Source organism: Ornithorhynchus anatinus, chromosome 9 (assembly GCF_004115215.2).
Source record: "Ornithorhynchus anatinus isolate Pmale09 chromosome 9, mOrnAna1.pri.v4, whole genome shotgun sequence".
NCBI classification, from domain to species: domain Eukaryota; kingdom Metazoa; phylum Chordata; class Mammalia; order Monotremata; family Ornithorhynchidae; genus Ornithorhynchus; species Ornithorhynchus anatinus.
Genome location: NC_041736.1, coordinates 43,432,334 through 43,459,523, shown reverse-complemented (window position 1 = coordinate 43,459,523; position 27,190 = coordinate 43,432,334). Strand labels below are relative to the sequence as shown.

The 27,190-nt window shown below is 41.3% G+C and overlaps 1 protein-coding gene across 6 annotated transcripts in view; it reads left to right on the top strand.

Annotated features, from left to right (window-relative positions):
- The window catches only part of MACROD2 (mono-ADP ribosylhydrolase 2), a 1,182,461-nt gene that overhangs the window by 1,089,411 nt on the left and 65,860 nt on the right, over positions 1-27,190 (top strand). For all 6 annotated transcript variants that reach the window (XM_029072595.2, XM_029072594.2, XM_029072593.2 and 3 more), the window contains exon 11: positions 5,425-5,505. In XM_029072595.2, coding sequence (XP_028928428.1) covers positions 5,425-5,505 — 81 coding nt within the window. The remainder of the gene's footprint in view (positions 1-5,424; positions 5,506-27,190) is intronic.

Sequence of the window (27,190 nt, the reverse complement as noted above, 5' to 3'; positions counted from 1 at the left end):
TATTTCATGCTAATGCAGAAGCATATTTTAAGGGAATAATTTAAGAAATCATTTTATTTCAGTAAGGTTGCACAACAATGGATTTATTTTTTCATCATTTTTAGTCACTAATCATTTTTAGTCTCACTCAGTTTCCTGAAGGTCATAACTTAAGCAGATGGTCTCAGCCAATGGATCTGTTGTCACTGGCCCTAGGAACGCAGGTAACTTATGTGAGCACAAAAAGCTGCTGATTGCAGTTCCCTAAGGTTCTGCTTTTGAATACTTGAGGATCTGTAATGCACTTCCTATTCCATTATGGTTTGCTCCCTCCTGAGTAAATCAAAAGTACATCAACCAGGGTGTCTCCATGCTAGAGGGTAACCTTCTCTGGTGATGCTCTCTATTTTGGGATTGCAGGATCTCCATAGTCCGGGGACAACCAACAGGCGACTTGTAAAACAAATGCGGACCAATTCACTGCGGAGTACAGCCCACTTGATTGTGGAGTGTGTTAATTCACTGCGGAGTACAGCCCACTTGATTGTGGAGTGTGTTCCCCTCATATTTAGCATTTTTTTTTAATCCAATGAGCTAGCACACATGACCTACTAGGCCACAAGGGCACAGTTAGAACTGAAATTTTCCCGACTGAATATACCATAGGCCACAGTGAGAAGCAGTGGATAGAGCACTGGCCTGGGAGTCAGAAGGACCTGAGTTCTAATACCAGTTCTGCCACTTTCTGCTGTGTGGCCTCAGGCAAGTCACTTAACATCCCTGTGCCCTAGTTCCTTCATCTGTAAAATGGGGATTAAGACTGTGAGCCCTATGTGGTCAGGGACTGTGATCAACCTGATTAGCTTGTATCTTCTCCAGTGTTTATTACAGTGCCTGGCACGTTGTAAGCGCTAAACCAATGCCATTAAAAAAAAAAAAGCCCCACAAATCTTGAGATGAATTCTCTGTGTTAAATACCGATATTTTTATTGGTTGACCAAAATAGTTCAGTGACTTTTGTATGAAGTCAATACCTTATTTTTTCAACTTTTGATTACTGATAAAAATCCATATATTTGAATACCAGACTTCACTTCACCATTGTGATTGACACACAAAAAACTGAACATGGCCACAGGCACCTGGATGTGGGTATATGTAGTTAGCCTCACTCTGCAAGTCAGGATTAATAATAATAATAATGTTGGTATTTGTTAAGCGCTTACTATGTGCAGAGCACTGTTCTAAGTGCTGGGGTAGATACAGAGTAATCAAGTTGTCCCACGTAAGGCTCACAATCTTCATCCCCATTTTACAGATGAGGTAACTGAGGCAGAGAGAAGTTAAGTGACTTGCCCACAGTCACACAGCTGACAAGTGGCAGAGCTGGGATTCGAACCCATGACCTCGGACTCCCAAGCCTGTGCTCTTTCCATTGAGCCACGCTACTTCTCTTAGTGGAATATCTTCTGGGTTGGAAGCTCTCAAAAGAGCTCATAGTTGTGAACGAGTGCTATATGACCGGGTAATTCATTCAATCGTATTTATTGAGCACTTTCTGTGTGCAGAGCACTGTACTAAATGCTTGGAATTTACAATTTGGCAACAGATCGAGACAATCCCTGCCCAACAACGGGCTCACAGTCTAAAAGGGGAAGACAGCAAAACAAAATAAGTAGTCAGGCATCAATACCAACGAAATAGATAAATAGAATCTTATTTAGGCAATCACAGTAACCTTAACATTCATTCATTCGATAGTATTTATTGAGTGCTTACTATGTGCAGAGCACTGTACTAAGCGCTTGGAATAAACAAGTTGGCAACAGATAGAGACAGTCCCTGCCTTTTGACTGGCTTACAGTCTAATGCACAAACCTCAGATGATAACCTGATTGTCCTCTTGAATATAAAGGAAGCAGATCAGCATTCATAGGGACCGTTTCACACGGGAGTTCTAATCACTCAGGGTGATAACCTCTAAATCCATGGCCTTGGGCCTCCTGCGGCTGCCACTCAAGGCCTTGGAGCAGCTTTGTCCTTGCCTTAATAGATGGTTGAAATGCTGGATTAGTGGTACCAGGGTCTCTAACTGTCAGAAAATGCAGTGACAGCCAGTAAAGATGAACTAAAATAGGTCATGTCTAGGAAGCCATATTGCAGTATCAAAAAGTGTATGATTGGGATGTGATTCATTGCACAGTTGCTCCAACCTTCACAGGAAGCTGCAGTGTTTTTTGCATCAGTTGCAAGAGATACAGCTGTGTGGGTGTATGGTGCCTGTTTACTTGTTTTGATTTGTATATATCTATAATTCTATCTATATCGATGCTTGTTTTCTTGTTTAGATAACTATCTCACCCCCTCTTCTAGACTGTAAGCCCAGTGTGGGCAGGGATTGTCTGTCTTTACTGCTGAATTGTACTTTCCAAGCGCTTAATAGCGTGCTCTGCACACAGTAAGCGCTCAGTAAGTACGACTGACTGAATGAATGAATACATACACATAGATGTGTATATTTCTACACACAGTGTGATTTTTATAGAAATGTATATGTAAACAGATATATCACCCTTTGTAATTCAAAGATGACACCTCTGACTATAAAATTCATCTGTGAGTGAGTGTGTGGTTTGAAAGGCAAATTAAGAATCTTGGCATTTTCCAGACAGCCAGTCAATTGTGCGAACATGACTGCTGCAGTCAAACTGATAATTTTATTTTAGTTATGTAAGACATGGCCTTAAAGGAGGGGGAAGAATTATTTACAACCAAGTGAGTAGGGAATAAGCTAAAATAATGGGATGAAACTGAGAAAAGCTAAATTTGGGTTGAAAAGGAGAAATCTCTCCTAATGAGATGTGTTAGACTGTGGAATCGTCTCTTAAGGGGAAAATAATGGAAGATATAACGGGGGCGGGAGAGAATAATCCTCATTGCTATCAGAAAAGATTGAAAGGCTGAAAGGTGTTTTTGCCTTTTCTAACTTTGTGGTTCAATAAAGTATGCAGAGATTCCCTTCTGTCTTCTGGGTGAGCTAAATCTGCTAATCTAAAAGCAGCACAACCTAAGAAATTTCTTGAGTTGAGTCTCATACATTTGAGCAATTTCTCTGTCTTTGGAAGCATTTGGGTGAACTCTGCACAGTATGCTTTTGATGTGAATGATTTTTGCTCTTCTGCTATCGGGTGAATTCTCTTCTGAGTGCTCTCCATGAGTATGAGAGCTGGGCTGTCAAGAAAAGAACTTGCTCTGTAAGCACTTGCACGGTACTTACATTTGTGTGACTGATGTATAGTACAGTACTCTGTCCACAGATACCAGATCCCCCCGGGCAAACTAAAATGGAAATGTGGCAATTATTTATCTAATTAACCAACAAAAATACCCAACAAAGCTGTGAACCGTATTGGGTTAGAGAAGCAGCGTGGAGCAGTGGAAAGAGCACGGGCTTTGGAGTCAGGGCTCATGAGTTCGAATCCCAGCTCTGCCACTTGTCAGCTGTGTGACTGTGGGCAAGTCACTTCACTTCTCTGTGCCTCAGTTCCCTCATCTGTAAAATGGAGATTAAGACTGTGAGCCCCACGTGGGATAACCTGATTCCCCTGTGTTTACCCCAGCACTTAGAACAGTGCTCTGCACATAGTAAGCGCTTAACAAATACCAACATTATTATTATTATTATTATTGGGGCCAGTGTTTCATCTGCTTTGATTTTATCTACCTTACAGTTTAGTTAGAGTGCTTGGCACATAGTAAGAGCTAAACATGTACCTTAGTCATTATTATTAAATGGGCTTTTGGGTCTTCTGGCAGACACCCTGAAACAATACCCACTTTTCTGCCTTTCTCCATAACCCGAAGCCAGGGGGCCCAATGGGAGGGCTCAGATGTGATAAGAACTGACTCCTCTTGTTCCCAATCTCCATTTCAATGCCTTGAAAACAATGCCCAGAACACCTGGCTAATAACAAACTTGGAGTATCCACCCTGGTGCAGTTGACCGCCTTTAGCAGAATATGTGAAATGCAGTTTATTGTCTGAGAAACCAAGAGAGAATGTGGGGAGTTCACTTTGGGATTTGGATACGTGCACTGTTGTTCCTGAATCTCTTCTTGATTTATTGAGGGACCTGGGAAACTTACTTAACTATTCAGTCCACTTGAACCACCTTAAAAAGAGAGGGTAAGTTTTAGCTTTTCTGCAAGTGGTTTGGGAAACATGGGCGAAGAGGGCTGTGAACAGAGTGATTGTAGCTGTTAGTTTGCAAGATCACATTTTTCTTTACAAGTCAAAGAGCTAAATGCACTTCAGCCTCGCACAGAGTTGGTGCTGTTAATCTGAGTGTTGGCTGTTTTTTAGTCTAGATGCAAGTTTGTTTCCGAGCTCCAACTCTGAACAAATGCTCACCTCTCTCACAATTCTTTATTCAGGAGTTTTCAAATCTTTCCTCCCTGCCAGTAGGAACTGAGATTGTATACATTGTGTCCCCTATCTGATGGTTAACTATTAGGGAAATGCTGTGGTTTTCCATGTTGTTCAGCAAATACTTCAGACAACACATCTGTGTATAATAAAAACGGAGACTTAAAGGAAATATGACTATCCTGTAAGCACCGTTCTGCACATGTGTAGGATGGTTTTGCCCTTTTCAGTAAATGACACATTACTAGGAGACAGGTAGCAGACAACGAGCCTGCTATGTGACCTCAAGCAATTCACTGAGTCTCTCTGTTCCTTAGTTTCCACATCCATACTATGAGAAAAATTGTACTTACTGCTTACCGACCTTACAAGGTTATAGTGAAAATAAAAATGAGATAATGTGAAAGAACTGTGCAAAAAATTAAAATGTGGAAAAAATGCCTGGCACTTGCCTGCTGTGTGACGTTGGGCAGGTCACTTAACTTCTGGGTGTCTGTTACCTCATCTTTAAAATGGGGATTGAGACTGAGAGCCCCACATGGGACAGGACTGTGTCCAACCCAATTTGCTTATATCCACCCCAGTGTTCAGTACAGTGCCTGGCACATAATAAGTGCTTAACAAATACCATAATTATTTTTATTATTACAAATGCAAAGTAGTATTTATATAAATTACATCCAACGTGAAATAAATGCCTCTTTGAAAGGGAAAATGTTTTGATAGGAAAAATTCAAAATGGAAAAAATAACAATTTATGTATGCTTGTATGTGTGAACTACTGAGGCAGATTAAAACATTGGAGTTATTCAAGCCTGTAGTTTTCATTTCCACTTTTATAGCTGAAATGCTGAAGGCAGTAAAAGTTGAGTTCTCAGTCTTCTGACAGATGATGTTGTAATTAAGTCCCACTATAGTCATAAGTGGAAATATCCAGCAATGAAATCATCACTAGATTTAGTTATCGGTTTCTGCTGGTAAATATTTAAACAAAGATGTATTAAATCTTTATACTTGCAGAGGGATCGGAACAAAAGGATCTCTCACCTTCCAAAAAGAGCATAGCAGAGAAAACTGAATGTTCGAAAGATTCCAGTGAAGGTAAGACGTGCTCGTTATTCAAAAACATCCATCATTGTTCCACTGTGAGAAGAAATGTGCTTTATCTTAAATTTTAAAATTATGCAATATACCTTCATTTTCAAGTATTCCATTGTCCAAGGTTTCAGAACATTTATTTTATACTTTGCTAATGTGATTGTGACTCCCTCTAATATGAGGATGAAATTCAGATACCGATTTATTTTGTTGTCAAGGTAAAAGCCAAATTTAAGAAGTCATTTTCATGAGATGATGGATTTTCTGTTTTCTGCAAAGTGGAAAATTGTATGTTGTGTGTACGAGTAACATGTTCTGAAAGTTTGTGGTGGTTAGGGTCAGGATCAATACCAATCACCTAGTGACTGGGCTATTGGTTTATTGAGATAATTTGTTTTTCTTCTGAACATGTTCAAAATCTCCCTGGAATCAAACCACAGCAATAGGGATAAGAAGAAAGTATAGTAACAGAAAACATTCTTATCGCTTCCTAGAAGTCAGTGTGTTTTGATCAGGCAGTTAATATTTAGGCCAATCTCTTGGTGAGAGGAGAGTAAACTTCTTATTTTTTGAAAGCGCTTTATTGAGTTAACTCCCAGATTACAAAGTCATTGAAAGCCCTGGAAGAGCCAATTTTCTCAGAGATAAATGCAAAAATGGAACGATTGTTTCTTCTTTTCAGTGGTATGACTAAATTTGTTATGTGATCCACTTTCCTCATACCAGTCCTGGGTTCTTTCCACCGGGCCATGCTTCTTCTTCCAGTGGACAAGGGAATCCCCAACTCTTTGCCCTTCACCACTGAGGAGTGAAGTGGCTTTAGTGGCAATTCCTCTCTGGGCAGGGTAGACTTTTGTATAAAGAGATTTGCAGATTGGCAAATAGAGGTGATAACATTCACCCTCTGGAAACTATTAAATTTACACTATCTAATTAATGCTATGTTAATTAATACTGTGTCCAACCTGATTATCTCGTACCCACCTCAATGCTTAGTACAGTATTTGCAGATAAGTGCTTAATAAATACTACTCATTATTAAAAAGACTTGATGTAAATGACCGTTTCATAGGGCAAGTGACCATTGTTTAAGTTTTCACACCCAAAGCCCATCAAAATTCAAAACCTTAGTGTAGCCAATCTTTTACTCTTCCAGATTATTTCTTTATGGACGATAGGTTGAAGATTGACTCATTTTTGGTAGCAATAACATTTATTAGTAAGGAAGTTCTGTCCATTTCCCCTTTCCAAAATGAAATGACTTCATTCTCTATATAAGCAAGGAACCGTGTAAATGAGATTGCTGTTGCTTCTCAGATACTTCACATGAAAGATGTTGTCCTCTTTTTGTCTTCATGACTCATGCCAGGTCCAAATTCACTGTACATTCCGGGAACAATCTATGATTAACACTGTGCCTAATAGTAACTGGTACCAACTTGGATTTTGTTTTTCCTGTAGAAAAATATATCTAGCAAAGGGGAGGTTAAAAAAAAATTACTGTTCAAGAAATATCACATATTTACCAACAAAAAAAGGTAGAGGAGATCAACAGTCCATTCAAATTAGAGAAAACACCACAAGGAAAACATAAATGGGAGAGGATCACACCCTCTCCCCCTATTTACCACTCAACAGTTTTCAGGGTCACTTTACTCACATCCTGACAGACCTTTGAATCAATGTCATTCAGCCCACCAGCTTTGCCCAGTGTGTTGCACAGGTGTCAACCCATAGATGATACTTGATTGGAGGGTGGAATGCTTTGGCAAACCCACCAGGTCAATGCTAACTCAGCCTGACTGCCTCCTTTACTCTCTCCCACTCCCTTTTGTGTCACCCTGACTTGCTCCCTCTATTCATTCCCGTCTCCCAAACCCACTGCCCCAACGTCCATATCTGTATTTATTTACAGTTATGTCTGTCTCCCCCTCTAGACTGTAAGCTAGTTGTGGGCAGGGAATTTGTCTGTTATATTGTACACTCCCACGCCTATAGTATGGTGCTTTGCACACACATAGTAAATTGTCTGTAAATATGTTTGACTGACGGCTGTAGCAGGGGTAAGTGACTCAGACTTCTGGAGTGTTCAAAATGTCTCCCTTCTGACATGGCAAGCCGCACGCTGAAGGAGTTCCCCCTGTCACCGCCTGACAGGCACCTAAGATGGCACCCGCTGGATGAAAGGAGCAAGTTCCATTTCTGGCTTATTGTGAGAGCTTGATCGAATAATTTTGAGAATTAGAGGTCCAGACCATTAACCCGAAAAGGAGAGGTTGAACATAAAATGATACGGCCTTTCAATGCTGGACATAGTTGTTCACACCTCTGTTAAATTCTAGTTGAGGGCTTGGGTGCAAAATCATGTTATTTCTCTTGGAATTAGTTCTGTTGGAAGCATTTAAAACTGAATCTCTCTTGAATCAGTTGGAATCATCTCAGTTCAATTTGTTGTATAAACCGTCATGGTCTAATGGAAAGAGGGTGGAAATAGGAGTTAGAGGACACTGGATCTAATATCATCTCTACCACTGGCTTGTTGTGTGACCTTGGGCAAATCACTTAATCACTCTCTGCTTGTTTCCTTATTTGTAAATTAAGGATAAGGTACCTAGTCTCCCAACTCTGAAATTATGAGCTCTGTGTGAGGCAGGGACTGAGTTGGTCCATCTTATACACTCAAGCACTTAACAATGCTTGACATATAGGAAATACTTAGTAAATACCATAATTCATTAATCTTGGTTGGCAGACATGACAACCAAATAACTGAATGGTCACAAAGCTGAAATAGCCCGAGATCTGTGAGTTTTAATCTCTGGCGTGGATTTTTCTAAGTACCCGAGGCTGACAACGCATGATCACTGATGTAGAATATTAACAATATGGTCCATAGGATTTTCCTTGCCACATTCAGTAATCAACTTTATAGTGCTTAGGGCTATGTAGATTGCAGTTCAGACTTGTGAGTCAGTGTAATGGAAAAATTAATTCATGCAGTCCCTGAAAAAACCAAGCTAGTTAGTTTCAGTAATAATAAGCTCTTTATTAAGCTCTTTCTGTGGGCAGAAAACTGTATTAAAGGACTGGCAGGAAATGCACCAGTGGGAATTGAAACAGTCCCAATCCCTCATGGGGCTCACAATCTAAAAATCATTCTTAATCCCCATTTTACAGATGAGGGAACTGAGGCCCAGAGAAGTGAAATGACTTCCTAAGGTCACAGAGCAGACAAGCAGCAGAGCCATGATTAGAACCCAGGTCCTCTGACTCCAGGCCCGGGCTCTTTCCACTAGGCCATGCTGCTTCTCCTGCTCTTTCTGTTGCTGCATATGTGAGCCTGTGTCTTAGGATTCTGATTCTATTAGGAAGGAATTCCTTGCAGATACTTATAGCATCCATTGATTAAAAACATCCTGTAGCAGTGTAAGTAATCAGGCTGGGAATTCAGTTCTTCCCATGTTGTGGGGGTAATGGCTGACATTAATCTGTGGATAGACAGCCTTAGTTTACACTTTGGAGAAGATTCATTCACCAGACCACACACAGGTAGGGCAATACTGCATTCGATTTCTGCTCCCAGTTGCTTCTGAGGAAAAGAATAATCATTCTTCATTGAGGAAGTTGCCTTTTTGCCACGGTATTCTCTCACTCCCATGCAGTAGAAACAGCATAACCTAGGGGAAAGAACATGGGTCTAGGAGTCAGAGAACCTTGCATCTAATCCCAGCTTTGCCACTTGCCTGCTGTATGACTTTGAGCAAGTCACTTAACTTCTCTATGCCTGAGTTTCCTCAATTAAAATGGGAATGAAAACCCTGTTCTCCCTTCTGCTTAGACTTTGAGCCCTGTGTGGGACAGGAATTCTGCCCAATATGTTTAACTTATATCTACACTAGTGCTTAGAACAGTGCTTGATAATAAGCACTTTACAAATACCATAATTAGCCATAATTAATAGAATTCCAAGTGAACCTTCTGAAAACCATACGATGTTTTTTTCCTCAATTTTCCTGAACCCTTCTGAGCAGTCCAGGTTCTTTTCAGAGCCTCAGGAGATACCAAACTGAGGAGGGTGCTTTGGAGAGCAGAGAGTGCTCTTGTCACCTGGTGATCTTGCCTTTGAGAATAATAACTGTGGTATTAGTTAAGCGCTTACTATGTATCAGGCACTGTACTTTAGCGCTGGGTTGGATACGAGCACATTGGGTTGGACACAATCCCTGTCCCGTGTGGGGCTCACAGTCTCAATCCCCATTTTACAGATGAGGTAAATGAGGCAGAGAGAAGTTAAGTGATTTGCTCAAGGTCACACAGCAGACAAGTGGAGGAGTCGAAATCTGAACCCATGACCTTCTTACTCAAAGGCCCGTGCTCTATCTACTATGCCAAGTTGATTCTCTTTGCTTACTATGTGCTAAGCGCTGGGTTAGATACAAGGTAATTAGGTTGTCCCACCTGTGGCTCACGGTCTCAATCCCCATTTTACAGATGAGGTAGCTAAGGCACAGAGAAGTAAAGTGATTTGCCCAAGCCCACACGATAGACAAATGGGGGAGCCCGGTATTAGAACCTTCTGACTTCTGGGCCTGTGCTCTATCCACTAGGTCATTCAGATTTTCTTAGGCCAGAACAGGAATATCCCGTTATATATCTCGTTATATCCCGGCTAGACTACTGTGTCAGCCTTCTCTCTGACCTCCCTTCCTCCTCTCTCGCCCCGCTCCGGTCTATTCTTCACTCCGCTGCCCGGCTCATCTTCCTGCAGAAACGATCCGGGCATGTCACTCCCCTTCTTAAACAACTCCAGTGGTTGCCTATCGACCTCCGCTCCAAACAAAAACTCCTCACTCTAGGCTTCAAGGCTCTCCATCACCTTGCCCCTTCCTACCTCTCCTCCCTTCTCTCTTTCTACCGCCCACCCCGCACGCTCCGCTCCTCTGCCGCCCACCTCCTCACCGTCCCTCGGTCTCGCCTATCCCGCCGTCGACCCCCGGGTCACGTCCTCCCGCGGTCCTGGAACGCCCTCCCTCCTCACCTCCGCCAAACTGATTCTCTTCCCCTCTTCAAAACCTTACTTAAAAATCACCTCCTCCAAGAGGCGTTCCCAGACTGAGCTCCTCTTCCCCCTCTACTCCCTCTGCCATCCCCCCTTTACCTCTCCGCAGCTAAAGCCTCATTTTCCCCTTTTCCCTCTGCTCCTCCACCTCTCCCTTCCCATCCCCACAGCACTGTACTCGTCCGCTCAACTGTATATATTTTCGTTACCCTATTTATTTTGTTAATGAATTGTACATCGCCTTGATTCTATTTAGTTGCCATTGTTTTTACGAGATGTTCTTCCCCTTGACGCTGTTTAGTGCCATTGTTCTCGTCTGTCCGTCTCCCCCGATTAGACTGTAAGCCCGTCAAACGGCAGGGACCGTCTCTATCTGTTGCCGACTTGTTCATCCCAAGCGCTTAGTACAGTGCTCTGCACATAGTAAGCACTCAATAAATACTATTGAATGAATGAATGACCAGAAACCAGAGACTGTGCTAAGACCCAGAGAAGGAATGGCAAGGAACTCCTGACATGGTGTACCTCGACGCAAGTCCACAAGTCCCCCTTTCGATTTGCTCTGGATCTGGGTTTATGAATTCAAATGACATTAGTTGTTGTTGTTTTTAACTACAGGACTACTTGAAGGATGACCTTAAGCCTCCTTCAGAACCAATCTTCCTTCTAGATTTTACCTTGTCTTTCTTTCTAAAGCAAATGAGCGGTGTTTTTTTGTACTCAGAAAATGTTTTAATCTGAGAGAGATAGAAAAATGATTTCCCCACCAAAATGGTGCAACAACCTATAAAGAAAAAAATTATTAAATAGAATTGGCCCAGAGTGCTAGTGAGTCAAGTGAAATTATGTGCCATTTCCCTGTAAATGAAACTTCTTTCCTGATTATGGAAAAACATGTTGTCTTATTTCCTTTAACATCCTCTGCCTACCACCCAAACATCCATCCACAGATGACAGCCTGTAAAACTATTCCTTTGAGTTCAATAATAGCATCTTTGGAACAATATTTTTTTTCCCACATCCAGCTGCTTCATTGGTTTGCAATGGTTTGGCAGTATCTCTCCATCATATTGAAAATCTCTATAAAAGATCATGGCAGCTTGACGCATGTCTTAGAATGCCCTATACAATCGTAGAATATTAAATAAGTAGCTGCATGTAGGAAACTTCTTTCCAGTAAATTAAAGAACATTTGACATGTTAATAAAAAGCAATTTCTAACTGTACCTCAAAGAATTAACGGCCTCCAATTATGTTATTACAATTGTTTTCTTGGTAGATGAACCATGGATGGACTGCCCCAAATATTTACTAAATGGCAGAGTTTCTTTATACTACTATCACATTTTCTCATGCGGCATATTGTTCAAAAAAGATTGGACAGAAGGGACATTCTGTCTTTCTGAATGCCTTGCAGTAGTTCATGCATTACATTCATAAGCCTGCTCTTTAATTTAATTTTTTTGACAAGTGCAGTGAAGGGTAAAATCAGCTAGTCATAATTTTGACTTTGCCATCATTCAAACATGTTTAGTGTTTGAACAGACACAAAAAAATTGATGAGAAGAATAAAACCTTGTGTAATAAAACCAAAATAATTTCATCTCATCCTCTGTACCTGAAAAAATAAGAAATTTAGGCAAAAATGCAGGTAGCATAATTGATTTTTTTAAAAAAGGATGCCTTTAAAGACAGTGATTGCCCGTTCCTTCATTTAATCTCTTAGCATTAAGGGCCCAGTCCTAAGCACTTTTAAGAACCACTGAGAACTGGAACACATAGGACTCAATCAAAGAAAAAACCACCAAAAAACTATTTTTTTCATACTAATGTGGAACAACATACATTCAGAAGTAATAGCACCATGTAATATATGCCCATCTTAGAAAGACAAGTCCTAATACTAGAGAAACTCTTTCATTTATTGTTTACTTACTATACATATTTGATTCAGTGGGATTACATAGAGAAAATGAAAGAGAGAGAGAGATCGACCAGAATCAAATGGGACATAGTAATGAAATGACAGAGGGAAAAGAAAATCAAGAATAGGTTGAGTACTGAATGGTAGTGTATTATTTTTCTTTTCAAAACAAGAAATAGGGTAGTTTTTTTTAGCAATGTATGATCAAGTTGTAATCATACACCTGGATGTCTGTCTCATTCAAAATGACCACGAAAAAGAGTACAATAACAACATTTTTCATTTTTATTAGATTTCCCCATCAAAATCCAGTGAATTTCTTCATCTTTAACTCCACTCACAGTCTTCACGTAGTTGGCTTAGAGCCTCATAACAAAGGCAACAAAGTAGTCTTGTCCCTAGAAGTAATATGCAGTTTAGCTGAAAATAACCTCCAGAGGTATTTTAGTATAGAAAATTTTTTTTTATTGGTCAGTATGGATGTCCTTGAGTAGTCCATCAGTTTCCAAAATATATAGCTCCATTCATCCTAGTTAAGGGTCTATTTCTTTTGAAATTCAAAAATAATGGCAGAGAACTACCAAAGTCAGATATGGAAATCTCTGTATAATTGCAGCATCACCTTTTTTTATTTCTCTGCTAAGTCATTTAAGAATGTCAAAATAATTCACCTTTATCACTGCTCAACTCCTGCATTCAGGAGGAAGCGACTGGGATTATCCCTACTGCTTCAGGATAAAAGCCCATGGTTCCTGACCTTGATTTTGTCAGAAAATGCTATGGACTTTTGGACAATGTCAGTGGCTGAAGGGGACTTCTCAAACAGAGGCTTCAGGAGGTCTGTGATATTAACAGAAAAACTGAAAGCAAGTCAACCTGTCCAAGTCGATAGAGTATGGGGTTCGGAGTCAGGGCACCTGGGTTCTTTTCCTGACTTAGCAATTTGTCTGCTGTGTGACCTTGGGCAAATCACTTAGCCTCTCTGGGCCTCAGTCTCTTCATCATAAAATATGAATAAAATACTTCTTCTCCTTTCCTCTTGTGGGGCAGGACTGTGTCGAATCTCAGAAGCAACATGACCCAGTGTGGCCAAGTGGATAGAGCAAGGGCCTGGGCATCAGAGGACTTGGGTTCTAATCCTATCTCTGCCGTTTGCCTGCTGTGTGATCTCGGGCAAGTCCATTAACTTCTCTGGTCCTCAGTTTCTTCATCAGTAAAATCGGGATTAAATACCAGTTCTTAGACATGAGACCCATGTGGGTCCTGAAGTCTGTCCAATCTGCATATTTTGCATCTACTCCAGTGCCTAATAAACTGCTTGGCACATAGTAAGCGCTTAACAAATGCCACAATTATTATTACTATTCTGCCTCTATCCCAGCACTTTGCATATTTTTTCATACAGTAAGTGCTTAAAAATTAACATCATCAGCAAGTGCAAGAATTAGTACATCAAACCACCTACAGGGGAAAAAAATTACCACTGATAGTCCTTTCTTAAATAAACAGCAATCATACGTGAAATAAAATCATTGGACAAATTGGGCTTAATCAACAAATGGCAGTAACCCATTCTTGCTCAGTAAATCATTTCATGATCACTATCATAGCTTTGCACTTACAAAGTAAGAGGAAGACACTTTGGATGTGCTCAAGAACTAAACAGTGGCCTAATTCTTCATCTTCAGCAGCAGCAACAGCAGCATTTCTCATTTAGTACCTACTATGAGGAAAGCACTCTACTGGGTGATTGAAACCATACCGTAGAAATGTAAGATATAGTTCCTGTCGTCAAGGAGTGTACAACCTAATGGAGGGGGTGAAGACTGTGAGCGTTTTGCAAGATAGGGACTGTGTCCAACTTGATTTGCTTGTATCCACCCCAGTGCTTAGTACATTCATTCATTCATTCCTGTTTATTGAGCACTTATTATGTGCAGAGCACTGTACTAAGCATTTGGAATGTACAGTTCGGAAACAGATAGAGACAGCGCCTGGCACAGAGGAAGAACTTTACAAATACCACAATTATTATTATCATTATCATACTTAGTTCAGTGCCTGATTGATTGATCATTAAATGACTGGTTGAGGGAATTTCAGGCAGGGGCATGGATGCCTGCTGTGTTTCATTTAGATAGTATGTCTTCAGAGAGTTGCCTACTGCAAATGTGTTCCATAAGCACTTAGTACAGTGCTCTGCACACAGTAAGTGGTCAATAAGTATGATAGATTAATTAACTGATCCTCCCACCACACAATCTCTAATGAGAAGCAAAGGGGAATAAAGAGGAGAGACTAAGTATGCTCTATTTCTCACTGGGCCCACTGCCTGATTTTCTTTAGGCCAACCCTAATTTCACTTAGTCAAAGGCCATGGGTCTGCACGTGTTTTCGTGTCTGACAACCCAGTTCTAAAGAAGGATTACTAAAGTAAATCTGCAAGGATTAAAAAGGTTGTTTTCCACACTTTCAAATTAAATTCTCTAGTTTGGAAAGGGTGTCTATTTTGCCCTAGAGCTTGCTGATGCTGCAAATTAGGGTGAGTTTTCAGGTGCCTTATAAAGCCAGGTTAAAAGAACACAGAGCATATACTTACAGCCCCAGGGCACATTCCCTGTGGAAGCCCCTAACAAAGAGGTTTAGAAAAGAGCTGAGAGAGGGAAGAGATAAAAGATAGGATAATGATAAGGTATTTTTCAGAGGTATGCTTCCATATGAAGGGGAAGAGGATAAAGATGAAAGAGGATCAGAGAGGGACCAAAAAATATTTAGTGAAAAAGGACAGTGAGCATGGGGCTCCTCAGGATAAAGGCATAGAGTTTGTAAAAATCATTCTACCTTATGTTGTATTTTGTGGGGGTCTTAGTCTACAAGAAGGCACCTGATAAACCACATATTAAGTTTATGTTCCCAATTTGATAAATAAATCAAGTGATGCCTTTGGTCAGGTATTTAAGCAAAAGTGCTCAGTTTCAAGAGCTATATGTGAGAACTTGCTGTCAGGGCCACAAAAGTGAACCCCAGAACTTTTTTCTATCATCCCTCCCTGGGGTTCTTGCCTTTAGGTTTCTGTGACCTCTGTGCCCACAAACCCTCACTCCCCCATTTTACATCTACTATTTTAACTGATTTATTTTCTGTACAGCTACAGAGCTGCACATTCCCATTGGAATCGCCCCTCCAGTTGCCAACGGTGCTGCTGTCCTCTTCTCCCCACTTACCATCGTCTGACACCTGGCACTTCTGGAGCGGCTAACTTGGGCCAGGGTGGGAGAGAGCAGGCAGAGGAGAAGGGGAGTTTGGGGCAGGCCAGATGAATTTTAGCTGTAAAACTTTTTTATCCTCTTGCCAAGCAAAAGTTTGAAAGTAAAGTTGCAGATGTTTTCTGAGACCTGCTATGAGTACATGGTCAGGAGTCTCTTTATCTAAATCAGTCATTTAACCAGTGGTATTTATTGAGCATTTACCAGCACTGTATTAAGTTATTATTATTACAGAGAAGCAGCATGGCTTAGTGGAAAGAGCATGGGCTTGGAAGTCAGAGGTTGTGGGTTCTAATCCCAGCTTTGCCACTGATCAGCTGGGTGACTTTGGGCAAGTCACGTGACTTCTCTTTGCCTCAGTTACTTCATCTGCCAAATAGAGATTAAGACTGTGAGCCCCATGTGGGACAACTTGATTACCTTGTATCTACTCTGTGGGCAAGTCACTTAACTTCTCTGTGCCTCAGTTCCCTCATCTGTAAAATGGGGATTAAGATTGTGAGCCCCACGTGGGACAACCTGATTCCCCTATGTCTACCCCAGCGCTTAGAACAGTGCTCAGCACATAGTAAGCGCTTAACAAATACCAACATTATTATTATTATTATTATTACTCCAACACTTAGCACAGTGCTCAGCACATAGGAAGCGCTTAACAAATGTCATCATTATTATTATTACTGTTGGTATTTGTTAAGTGTTTACTAAGGAGGAATACAAGCAAATCGGTTTGGATACAGTTCCTGTCCCACATAGGGCTCAGAGTCTTAATCTCCATTTTATAGACGATGTAAGTGAGACAAAGAGAAGTGAAGTGACTTGCTCAAGTTCACACAGCAGACAAGTGGCAGAGCCAAGAATAGAACCCATGACATTCTGACTCCCAGGCCCATGCTCTATTCACGAGGCCATCCTGCTTCTCTGTGTTTGGGAGAGTAAAAGTAGTAAATAATGAAAACAGTAAATTGGGTGATGATGTCCTGGCTTTTCCATCTTTTTTTAAAAAAATTTATAGCATTTGTTAAACGATCACTATGTGACCATCACTGTTCTAAGCGTTGGAGTAGATACAAGTTAATTAGGTTGGAGACAGTCTCTGCCCTCCATGGGGCTCACAGTCTAAGTAGGAGGGAGAACAGTCTCACTTTTTTTGGTGTATAAATTCATTAGGGGCAAGTGCGTGGTAGGGGAGGGCACTTAGGGACAGACAAATGCCAATTTTCTGTTGTACTTTCCCGAGGGCTTATTACAGTGCTCTGCACACAGCTCTCAATAAATGCCATTGATTGATTGTTTAAAATGCCAGATGAGAAAAGACTAGCCACCCACAAGTTCAGAAAAAGGCCTGGATTGATGGCCAATTAAAAGATGAGTCTGAGTCAGCAGTGGAATGCTCTGCTAAAATTACAACTTGGTACTGGGAGGTTTAAAAGGAAGTTGAGAAGTCATCCTTTTGCTTGATTCTTTGCATTTGTCAGACCCCCTATTGGCATGTTATTTCCAGTTTTGTTCTCCTTAAAGAGCATAGAGAGAAACTAGAGAGAAGCCAGAGTAGAGCATCAAAAATGATGAAGGTTGGTAAATGGGTCCTTGGAGAAAAAGTTCAGAACATAAGAAATTGGGGTTGTTTAGCCTGGAGAAAAGAAGACTAAAGAGTGACTTAATCTTTGTCTTCAAATATTGGAAGGGTTTTTATGGGAGGGACACTGATGAGTTGTTTTCTAGTCCACTGAGAACTGAGCAAGAAGAAATTGACTTAAAGCCAGAGAGGTTTTAGTTAGAGGAAAGGAAGAACTTTTGAATAACGCCGTCAAGATAAAGGATGGAATCTCCAGAAAGAGGAAAGAGTCATCTGTCCTGTTTCACTTAGCCATTCACGGCCTGGAACAAGGGGCTTGAACCAGATGAAACATGGGCTCCCTCCTGGCTCCAATAATTAGTGATTCTCAGAATTGGTCTTAAGCAAAATGGAATCTGGGGGAAGGAAGGAACATGACAGCATTTGTTGACGAGCACCTCAAAGCTTCATTCCTCAGGGCCAGTTTTAGACATTCAACCATGGCGCTCCCCCAACCCCTCTCTATTTTGTGAGACACCATACACAGCATTTTGAGGAGGTTCAGTCTTAGAGAATTCTTCTAGGGGAAGCGGCAAGACTCATCTCTCCCATTCAACCCACATATTGAATCTGTCACCAAATACTGTTAGTTCAACCTTCATGACATCGCTAAAATCCGCCACTTCCTCTCCATCCCAACTGCTACCACATTAATCCAAACACTTATCCTCTTCTGATACCTGATTACTGCCGCAGCCCCCTTGCCGACCTCCCTTCCTCCTGTCTCTCCCCAAATCAGTCCATACTCCACTCTGCTGCCTGGATCATTTTTCTATAGAAATTTCAGTCTGTGCTTCCCCACTCGTCAAGAACCTCCAGTGGTTGTCCATCTGCAACTTCTGCATCAAACAGAAGCTCCTTACCATAGACTTTAAAGCATTCAGTCCCCTTGCTCCCTCTTACCTTAACTCACTGTTTTCCTATTTCACCTCAGCCCACACATTTCACACCTCTACTGCCAGACTGCTGGCCGTGCATCGATTTCACCTGCCTCTCCACGGTCCTCTCGTTCATACCCTCCCTCTTTATATCCGACAGACGATCCCTCTCCCTATCTTCAAAGCCTTATTAAAAGCACATCTCCTCCAAAAGGCTTATCCCCTACTAAGCCCTCATGCCCTCTTTTCCACGCAATTCCCTCTGCACTTGGATTTTCACCCTTGGTTCACCCCTCCCTCAACCACACAACACTTATGTACATATCTGTAATTTATTTCTTTATATTAATGTCTGTCTTCCCCTCTAGACTGTAAACTCTGTGGATAGGGAATGTGTCCATTGTTGTACTGTACTCTCCCAAGTGCTTAGTACAGTGCTCTGCAAACAGTAGGTGCTCAATAAACTGGAATGAATGAATGACTGCTTTGCACCCAGGAAGTGCTCAACAAATACAATTTATTGATTGACTTATGGGTTACTATCTGTCTTTGGGGCAGCTGCATAATGATAGCCGTGATTTCCCCCAGCATATAAAAAATGCCTGGAGGTAAAGAGATGACTCTTAAAAGGTAAAATTATCTTCCCTCTATGGAATGCATAGCACACCACGGCAGCTTTTGCTATGAGTGGTTTTTTGTTTGCTTGCTTGTGTTTTTTTTTCCATTTCATCATGAATATGTAGAAAGATCCCTACTGGCTAAATCTCTTTTCTGTGCACACAAGATGGCTGCCACTTTTTCTCCTATCACTAATATACTATCTGAGAGGCTTATAGGCCCCTCTGAGTTAACTCTGAAGACTCAACAGAGAAAAGAAATAAAAGTACCATTTAAAGAAATATAACATACCCTGGGTTGTTTTATTTAAGTTTAAAGGGAATTCTCACCTCTTATGTTGAAAAACAGTCAATTATTTCTCACTGGTGGTCACATTTTCATCTCCAGTGTAATAAGTTTCCACCATAAACCTCAACTCTGGTCAGAGTAGACAGTATATTATAAAAAATATATATGGTTCACAAGAACAGCCATAGACAGTTCCTCATACATTTATCCTTAAAAGTGCAAGGAGTTACTCCTGGTGTGTTTTTATTTTTTTTTTAAAAAAAAAAACAGCTTCCTCTATTTCTGCCATGGCTACAAATCATTCCTCTTAAATAAAGTGTCTTGCCTATTCCCCCTGAAAAGCACATTTTAAATTAAGATAAAGTACCATAGAAGTGGTCCTTTGGGGAACAAAGGAGCAGTACACGTGGCAGTGAATTGTTTCTCCCCAATGCAGAACACAGTAGCTACATTTGAAAGAGGGCTTTAAAACCATTTTCTTTCAAAGTTAGTCGTTTGCATCATTTTAATTTTGAAGTCTGGCATCTCTTTGGGCAGACAGATTATAGCACATCTGATATCCAAGGATTCATTGTTATTTGAGTGGAAGCAAAATCTTGGTTATTGTATTTTTAAAAGAAGGTTACCAGTCAGTGAGCTTTGCAAAACATGTTGAGTCACCTCCACCTATTTCATCAAATTGTTCCAAAAATATTTTTTCAGAAATGCATTGTGAAAGCTCAGTATGTCTTTAGAAACTGTCAGACATTTTAATTTACAATTAGTCAGAATGACTGCCTCCTTATATAACCTTTGAGTCTTATAAAATTAGTATACAATATTACCTTGTTTTAAGTAAACAGCTGAGGTTCTTATTTTCCATGTAGATCTATTTTAACTAGATTTTTCTCCTCAGTGAGGCAGAATGAACTGTAAAATGCTTGGTCGCTAAAGTGACTAATACAATATTGTCAGACAAGAATTATATACCTACAGATTTCCAATCTATCAAAAAACCTCATTTCACATTTCTATCTATTCTGGGAGAAACAATAAAACACTGGGATTGTTCAGACTGAATATAATAAGAGAGTCAGAGCTCTGCTCAATAGCTTATGAAATGTTAACACACCAAATGCTTTAGTGAGCATTTAGAGAATGCCAGGGGGCTTATTTTACTTATTTATGGCTTGCAACTTCAGCCTTATATTTGCGATTTTTGGTTTCTGTTTGTGTTGGGCAGCGAGGCAACGACCAGGCAAAGGGATAGCCTCCCCCTCCCGAACCCGCCCTGAGTTGTTTAGAATAGTCTGGGAGGAAGCTGTCTTCTCTGCCAGTAATGGAAGATATCCCCCTCCACCCCATCCCCTATGGGTGAGCCCTCCTCAGGGCAGAGGAAAAGAAAAATCCATCAATTAGGAGCTTTCTTCAGCTTTGAGGTGATACCTGCCTGCTTCTCTGAGGCCCAGCCAGAGAGCTGTTCATGCAGTAAATTCATTACTCTTTACCTAAGCTTTACCTAGAGTAAAAAAAGGATGCTAGGGCATATTAATTTGTGGGTTAATTTAGATTAGACGTAAAGCTCTAGTGGCCTAACTTCTGTTATTCAAATCCTCAGTTTTACCCTGACACTCTTAAACCTCTGTGGCTTTAAATATTACCCTTGTAAATCTGTATTTGAGTATTTTCTGTCGAGATTTTTTCCTGTTTGAGATTCTAATAAAAGCTTCACCTTGGTCTTCCCTGTTTTGAGAGAATCTGGTTCAGCCAGATGTGATTCTGGCTAGGGTTTGTAATTCCATATTTTTCTTTAGTCATCCTAAATGCAGGATGACTGATGTCAATCCCCGTTAATTGTTATGCTGCAAAGCGGTCCCAATTTCAGTTTCTTGAGGATCAATCTTCTGAGACTTTATCATTTTGACTCCGGCTGTCTGAAGACTTGGGAGAAAATGAGCCAGACCGTTACTGACCCCCTATTCTAAACACACTGATCTACCAGTGGAAAAGCACTGCTCTGGGAATCAGGAGACCTGGATCCTAATTTCAGTTCTGCCTGTAGCAGGCTAATGTAAGGGAAGACTGCAAATGCACATTGCAGTTTGTTGCATCTCCGCCCAGATAATTGGTTGTTGCGGTCCGTGCTCCAGCAGGAATATGATAGACAGGGATGAGAGAGTCCAAGTGATACTACTCAAGGGCCTAACACTATAATCAATTCCTCTGCTCGGGAATGGGCGAGGCTTATCCTGTGTGCCTGATGATAAACTGCATCATCGTCAACATCAACCTCCCTTGGTCTTCTTGGTCTTAACTAAGCCACGTTAAAAAAGTCCTTCACCAAATCTCTCCATTGCTTCTTTTGTTCACGCCACTGACATTTCCCTCCCACTAATTCGTTGTTCAGAAGCTGTTGCTACCACCCATTTCCAGCACCTACACTGCCCAATGCATTGTAATAATAATAATAATAATAATGTAGGTATTTGTTAAGTGCTTATTATGTGCAGAGCACTGTTCTATGCACTGGGGAAGATACAGGGTAATCAGGTTGTCCCACGTGAGGCTCAGAGTCTTAATCCCCATTTTACAGATGAGGTAACTGAGGCACAGAGAAGTTAAGTGACTTGCCCACAGTCACACAGCTGCCAAGTGGCAGAGCCGGGATTCGAACCCATGACCTGTGACTCCCAAGCCCATGCTTTTTCCACTCATAATCACTACTTCACTACTGAGAGGCTAAATTCCAGGCCTTATTTTCGGTGACCGAGATTAACCTTTGAATTAAGGGTGCATTTCTTTGATGCTGATAAAACGATTCAAAGAAACTCACAATGAAGTGATTAGTAAATTTCGTTATCATCCATTAATTCTGTGTTTACCAATGGTGGGTAGAACTTTAGCTTGGGTTAAAAGTTGGTGTCACTCAGTGTCACTACTAAGCACTTAGTACAGTGCTTTGCACACAGTAAGTGCTCGGTGAATATGATGGAATGAATGAAGGAATACTACACAGATATCAGTCTCCCAAACAATGCGTTTATTTTATTGGTGTTGAAAGAAAAACACTCACTGTGGGCAGGGAACGTGACTGCCAACAGTCTGGTAATGTACTCTCCCAAGTCCTTAGTAAAGTGCTTTGCACTATTTTGCTCTATTGAGTGTAAGCACTCAATAAATACCACTGATGATGATGATGATGAACAAAAGCCAGACAAGGTACCATACCATCACATGCTATCTGAGGGATCTTGGTATACTTTTCAAAGCCACCGAACTTAGCAGAGTGGTTCTGATTAGGATCTTGCTGGCCAGGAAGATCAATGAAATGATACAACAGTTTAGCATAATTCCTTTCCTCACATTTATTATTGACAGTGATGATAATGGTGACATCCTTGAAGCCCTATAACAATTCTTTAATGGACCATACGGTAAGGAAAAGAAAGTAGAGATGCCCAAGTAGAACATGCCCTGTCTGCTTGTAAATCTCTGCAGGACTACTCTAACCAGCATCTTTCCTTGTCGCTCTAACATATTGTTGACTTTTTCAAATATCTTATAAGTATCCTGTGTGTAGTTAATGTCTTCATCCCAACAATAAGTAAAAAAACCCACAGGATGAAATAGAAAAATTTGCTCATTTTCATTGTTTTAATTTAACCCTAGAGACCTTTAGTTTTCTCCTCCTCCTTTGCACCATAATCTGCCCAGCCTGCACCTTGAATAAAATGCCACATGAATGTGAAGAAGAAACAATTTCCAAGCAATACTAAATTGAATTGGAAAATTAATAGGTAGATGTGAAATTAGGGCCATGAGTGGAACTAAATTGTTGGAGGGAACAGTGAATCAGGCAATAACAATGTTTCCCAATGAGAAAAATATTCTGCTTTAGTTCTTTGCTTAGCTGGGTCAGGGTTTACCTTGTAGGATTTAATTTTTGCTGAAAATAAAACTGACCTGAATAATAATTTAATCATATCTAATAGTTTAAAATTTAAAGGGTCAGCTCTCTTTTTTAATGTGCAACATTTTTTCCTTGTAATTATTTGTCCTAATAAATGTTTGAACCCATAAATGAATAATTGGGGTGCAATTATCCCTTTATAGGGAAAATTATCTTTTCTCCATTGGAAATCCCAAGGGCCTGAAGGATAGATTTATTATTTTTTAATTCTAGAAGTCATGTGTGATCAGAAGACTCTTCAATCTAGCGTGACATGTGTTTTTAATACCTCTTCGTAGTCCCTAGTGTCATTCATGGAAGATCATAAGTCTTTTATTTAACAGAAGAACATCCAATTCATGGATTGCTTGTGTTGTCTGTTTGTAGAGTGTAATATTATTTGGAAGCTTCAGCAAACTGCACATCTTTCTAGGGTTATAAATTAGGAATATGTTCAGTCCCTCATACTCATTTCTAAATTTTCTGCTGTTTCTAATAAATACAGAAATGGTGAATAGCAATTTATTCTCATAAGCAAAACTGACAAGAGATGGAAAGTACCAGAATCTTTTTTTTAATGCAGTTGCTGAAGGATTGTCCCCTTGTGGCCCTTCTTATTGGTAGTGTTTCATCATTTTAACCCCATCAAACTGTTTCCTGCTATTGCTCCCTATTGTCTCTTTTGCTGCTGCTTCATTAGGTTCTGCTCTTGGAGCTGTGAAGTGACTCTGTGTATAAAATGCTGTTCCTAGGACATTGGAGAAAAAGCAGACATCCAGGACAGAGCCACAACACAATCTTGAAATTTGGGTTTTGGTTTTTCTATTAGCTGTAGTTTAATGATTGCCAGACTGGCTATTTTTCAAAAATATGAATATCTGTGTGAGGGGTATTGTTGGAACTTTCCTGCTCTTATCCAAAAAGTTCATCAGGTAGAGAGCAGGCCGTTGCCAATCAGTAGCCATTTGGCAGGGGAACACAAAAATGTTTCAGAGTTCTCTATCTAGTGACGGATGTGTTATTTTTCTCCCCATATCATTGCACTGCAACTAGCAAGTCTCAATTTTCTATTGCCTGCCTTTCTATCGATAGAAAAAGTAGCAGAAGTTACTACTGATCTTCTGAGCTGTCTTTGGACTATTTACATTTGCTAGTTTAAAATAGCTTCATCTGCTTTCTACCATTTTTTTTGTCCTTGAATCAGTTGACTTTATCTCACAGTTACTAATGAAATCACAATGCCGATGTTATAGTTGTAAGAGCCTTTTCATAAAGAAATCCTAAAATGACAGATTGCTACTGTCTTGGAAAAGTTGAAGGGTAGAAATCATCCTGAAGTGGAATCCAAAGAAAATCCATGCATGTGTTTTTTTTCTTTTTTGTAAATGCCTCGAAATCCCCCTCTAATTTTTGCAACCTTGAAAAATATTAGTGGCGCTAGAAGAATTCCACTGGTCTCAGAAGCATAGGCTTCATGGAACAGGGGCCAATGAGCAGCATAACACCAAACTAAATGTAAAAATGGCTGCCTGATATTCAGAGCAATCCTGAAAGTGGTGTATAGATATTGGCCAAGATCCACTTGGCCAGCCATCATGGCTGAAGATGATTAAACATCACCAAAACATTTTGAGCAAGTGTGTCTTGTATTTTAGAAATGAATCACAGGTAGAATTGTAAAGACACAGAGAGGGTCTAAAGACTAAGCTACAGATAGACTGTTTTTAGGTTGATCTGCTTTGGAGAGTGGCAAAAGTCTTTTCGGCCTTGGAGGGCAATAGAGTGAGTCAGTTGCCTTGGGACACAAGGTGGGGTGGGGGGCGGTGGTCGGTAGCAGTGTTAAGTGTGGTGGTGAGTAAAAGTTGGATAGTATCCAACAAAGTTGGGAGCAGAGCCTGGATCAACAAAGACTTGTGAAATGCAGTGGCTTTGGAAGAATGGAGTGGATATTGGGGCCTTCCCAGAAAATAACAATAATGATAACAATAACTGTGGTATTTACTAAGTGCTTACTATGTGCCAGGCACTATACTAAGCACTGGAAGTGGATACAAGCAGATCAGATTGGACACAGTCCCAGCCCCACATGCAGCTCAAAATCTTTATCCCCATTTTAGAGATGAGGTAACTGAGGCACAGAGAAGTGAAGTGATTTGCCCAAGGTCAGTCAGCAGACAAGTGGCAGAGCCAGGATTAGAACACAGGTCCTTATGACCCCAGGCCCAGGCTCTAACCATTAGGTCATACTACTTCGAGGTCCAGAGGTGCAGACAGATTTCCATATGCAGCCTAGCAATATGACATCACATGGAATTGGGGTGGGGAAGCAAATTTTTCCCCACCTCAGGAGGCCAAATTTCCTTGGCAGAGGTGAGAGAAAAATGAGCATTAAAATTTATTTTAGTGGTGTGAAAAACTGTATTTGAATTTCTGTAGTTTGCTCACTAGGGCTTCTATTCTCCATATATATCTACCCTCTAGTTCCTTTTGACTCTCAAACTCATTCAATCTATCCTTAATTCTGTAGTATTGTTCATACAGTAGACTATTGAAAGTATATGTTTATGCAATTGTTTCAGAGTAGGAAAATATTGAATTTTTCTAGTACATACCAAAGATGTATGTGTACATACTACAGATATTTCTCAATGGAGCATGGACTGTGTCCGACCTGATTAACTTGTATCTACCCCAGTGCTTAGTATAGTGCTTGACATAGAGTAAGTGCATAACAAATATCATAATAATTTCAAGCTGAGGGAACAGCATGAGTGAGAGGACAGAGGCAGAAAAATTGGAGTTTGAAGTTTAGCTTGGTAGCAGTGAAGTCAGCAAGTTGGGGAACAGTGGAAGAAGGGGGTGAATAGAGCAGATGGCAGAAAGCCTTGAAGGCAATTTGAGGTGCTTTTGGTGATGGAGGGACACAGGAAGGCAGCTGAGGGTTTGGAGGAGAGCAGACATGTTGGCCCGGTAATGCTTCAGGAAGGTAATCTGTGAAGCAGCGTTTAGTATTGATCGGAAGGATGAGAAGCTGGAGGCTAAGAGATCCGTGAGGAGGTTACTGCAATAGTCTCACTGGGGCAAGATCAGAGCTTGCTTGTACCGCTCCTACTCCATTCTGATCCTCCGCGACCTCTCTGCTGCCTTTGACACTGTCGACCATCCCCTCCTCCTCCATACCTTATCTCACCTTGGCTTCACGGACTCTGTCCTCTCCTGGTTCTCCTCTTACCTCTCTGGCCGATCATTCTCGGTCTCCTACGCTGGAGCCTCCTCCCCCTCCCATCCTTTAACTGTCGGAGTTCCTCAAGGGTCAGTTCTTGGCCCTCTTCTGTTCTCCATTTACACTCACTCCCTCGATGAACTCATCCGCTCTCACGGCTTTGACTACCATCTCTACGCAGATGACACGCAGATCTACATCTCCGCCCCTGTCCTCTCCTCCTCCCTTCAGGCTCGCATCTCCTCCCGCCTCCGGGACGTCTCCACCTGGATGTCGGCCCGCCACCTAAAACTCAACATGAGCAAGACTGAGCTCCTCATCTTCCCTCCCAAGCCCAGTCCGCTCCCAGACTTCTCCATCACCGTGGATGGCACGACCATCCTTCCCGTCCCGCAGGCCCGCAATCTCGGTGTCATCCTTGACTCGTCCCTCTCGTTCACCCCACACATCCTATCCGTTACCGAGACCTGCCGGTTTCACCTCTACAATATCGCCAAGATCCGCCCTTTCCTCTCCACCCAAACGGCTACCTTACTATTACGGGCTCTCGTTATATCCCGGCTAGACTACTGTGTCAGCCTTCTCTCTGACCTCCCTTCCTCCTCTCTCGCCCCGCTCCGGTCTATTCTTCACTCCGCTGCCCGGCTCATCTTCCTGCAGAAACGATCTGGGCATGTCACTCCCCTTCTTAAACAACTCCAGTGGTTGCCTTTCGACCTCCGCTCCAAACAAAAACTCCTCACTCTAGGCTTCGAGGCTCTCCATCACCTTGCCCCTTCCTACCTCTCCTCCCTTCTCTCTTTCTACCGCCCACCCCGCACGCTCCGCTCCTCTGCCGCCCACCTCCTCGCCGTCCCTCGGTCTCGCCTATCCCGCCGTCGACCCC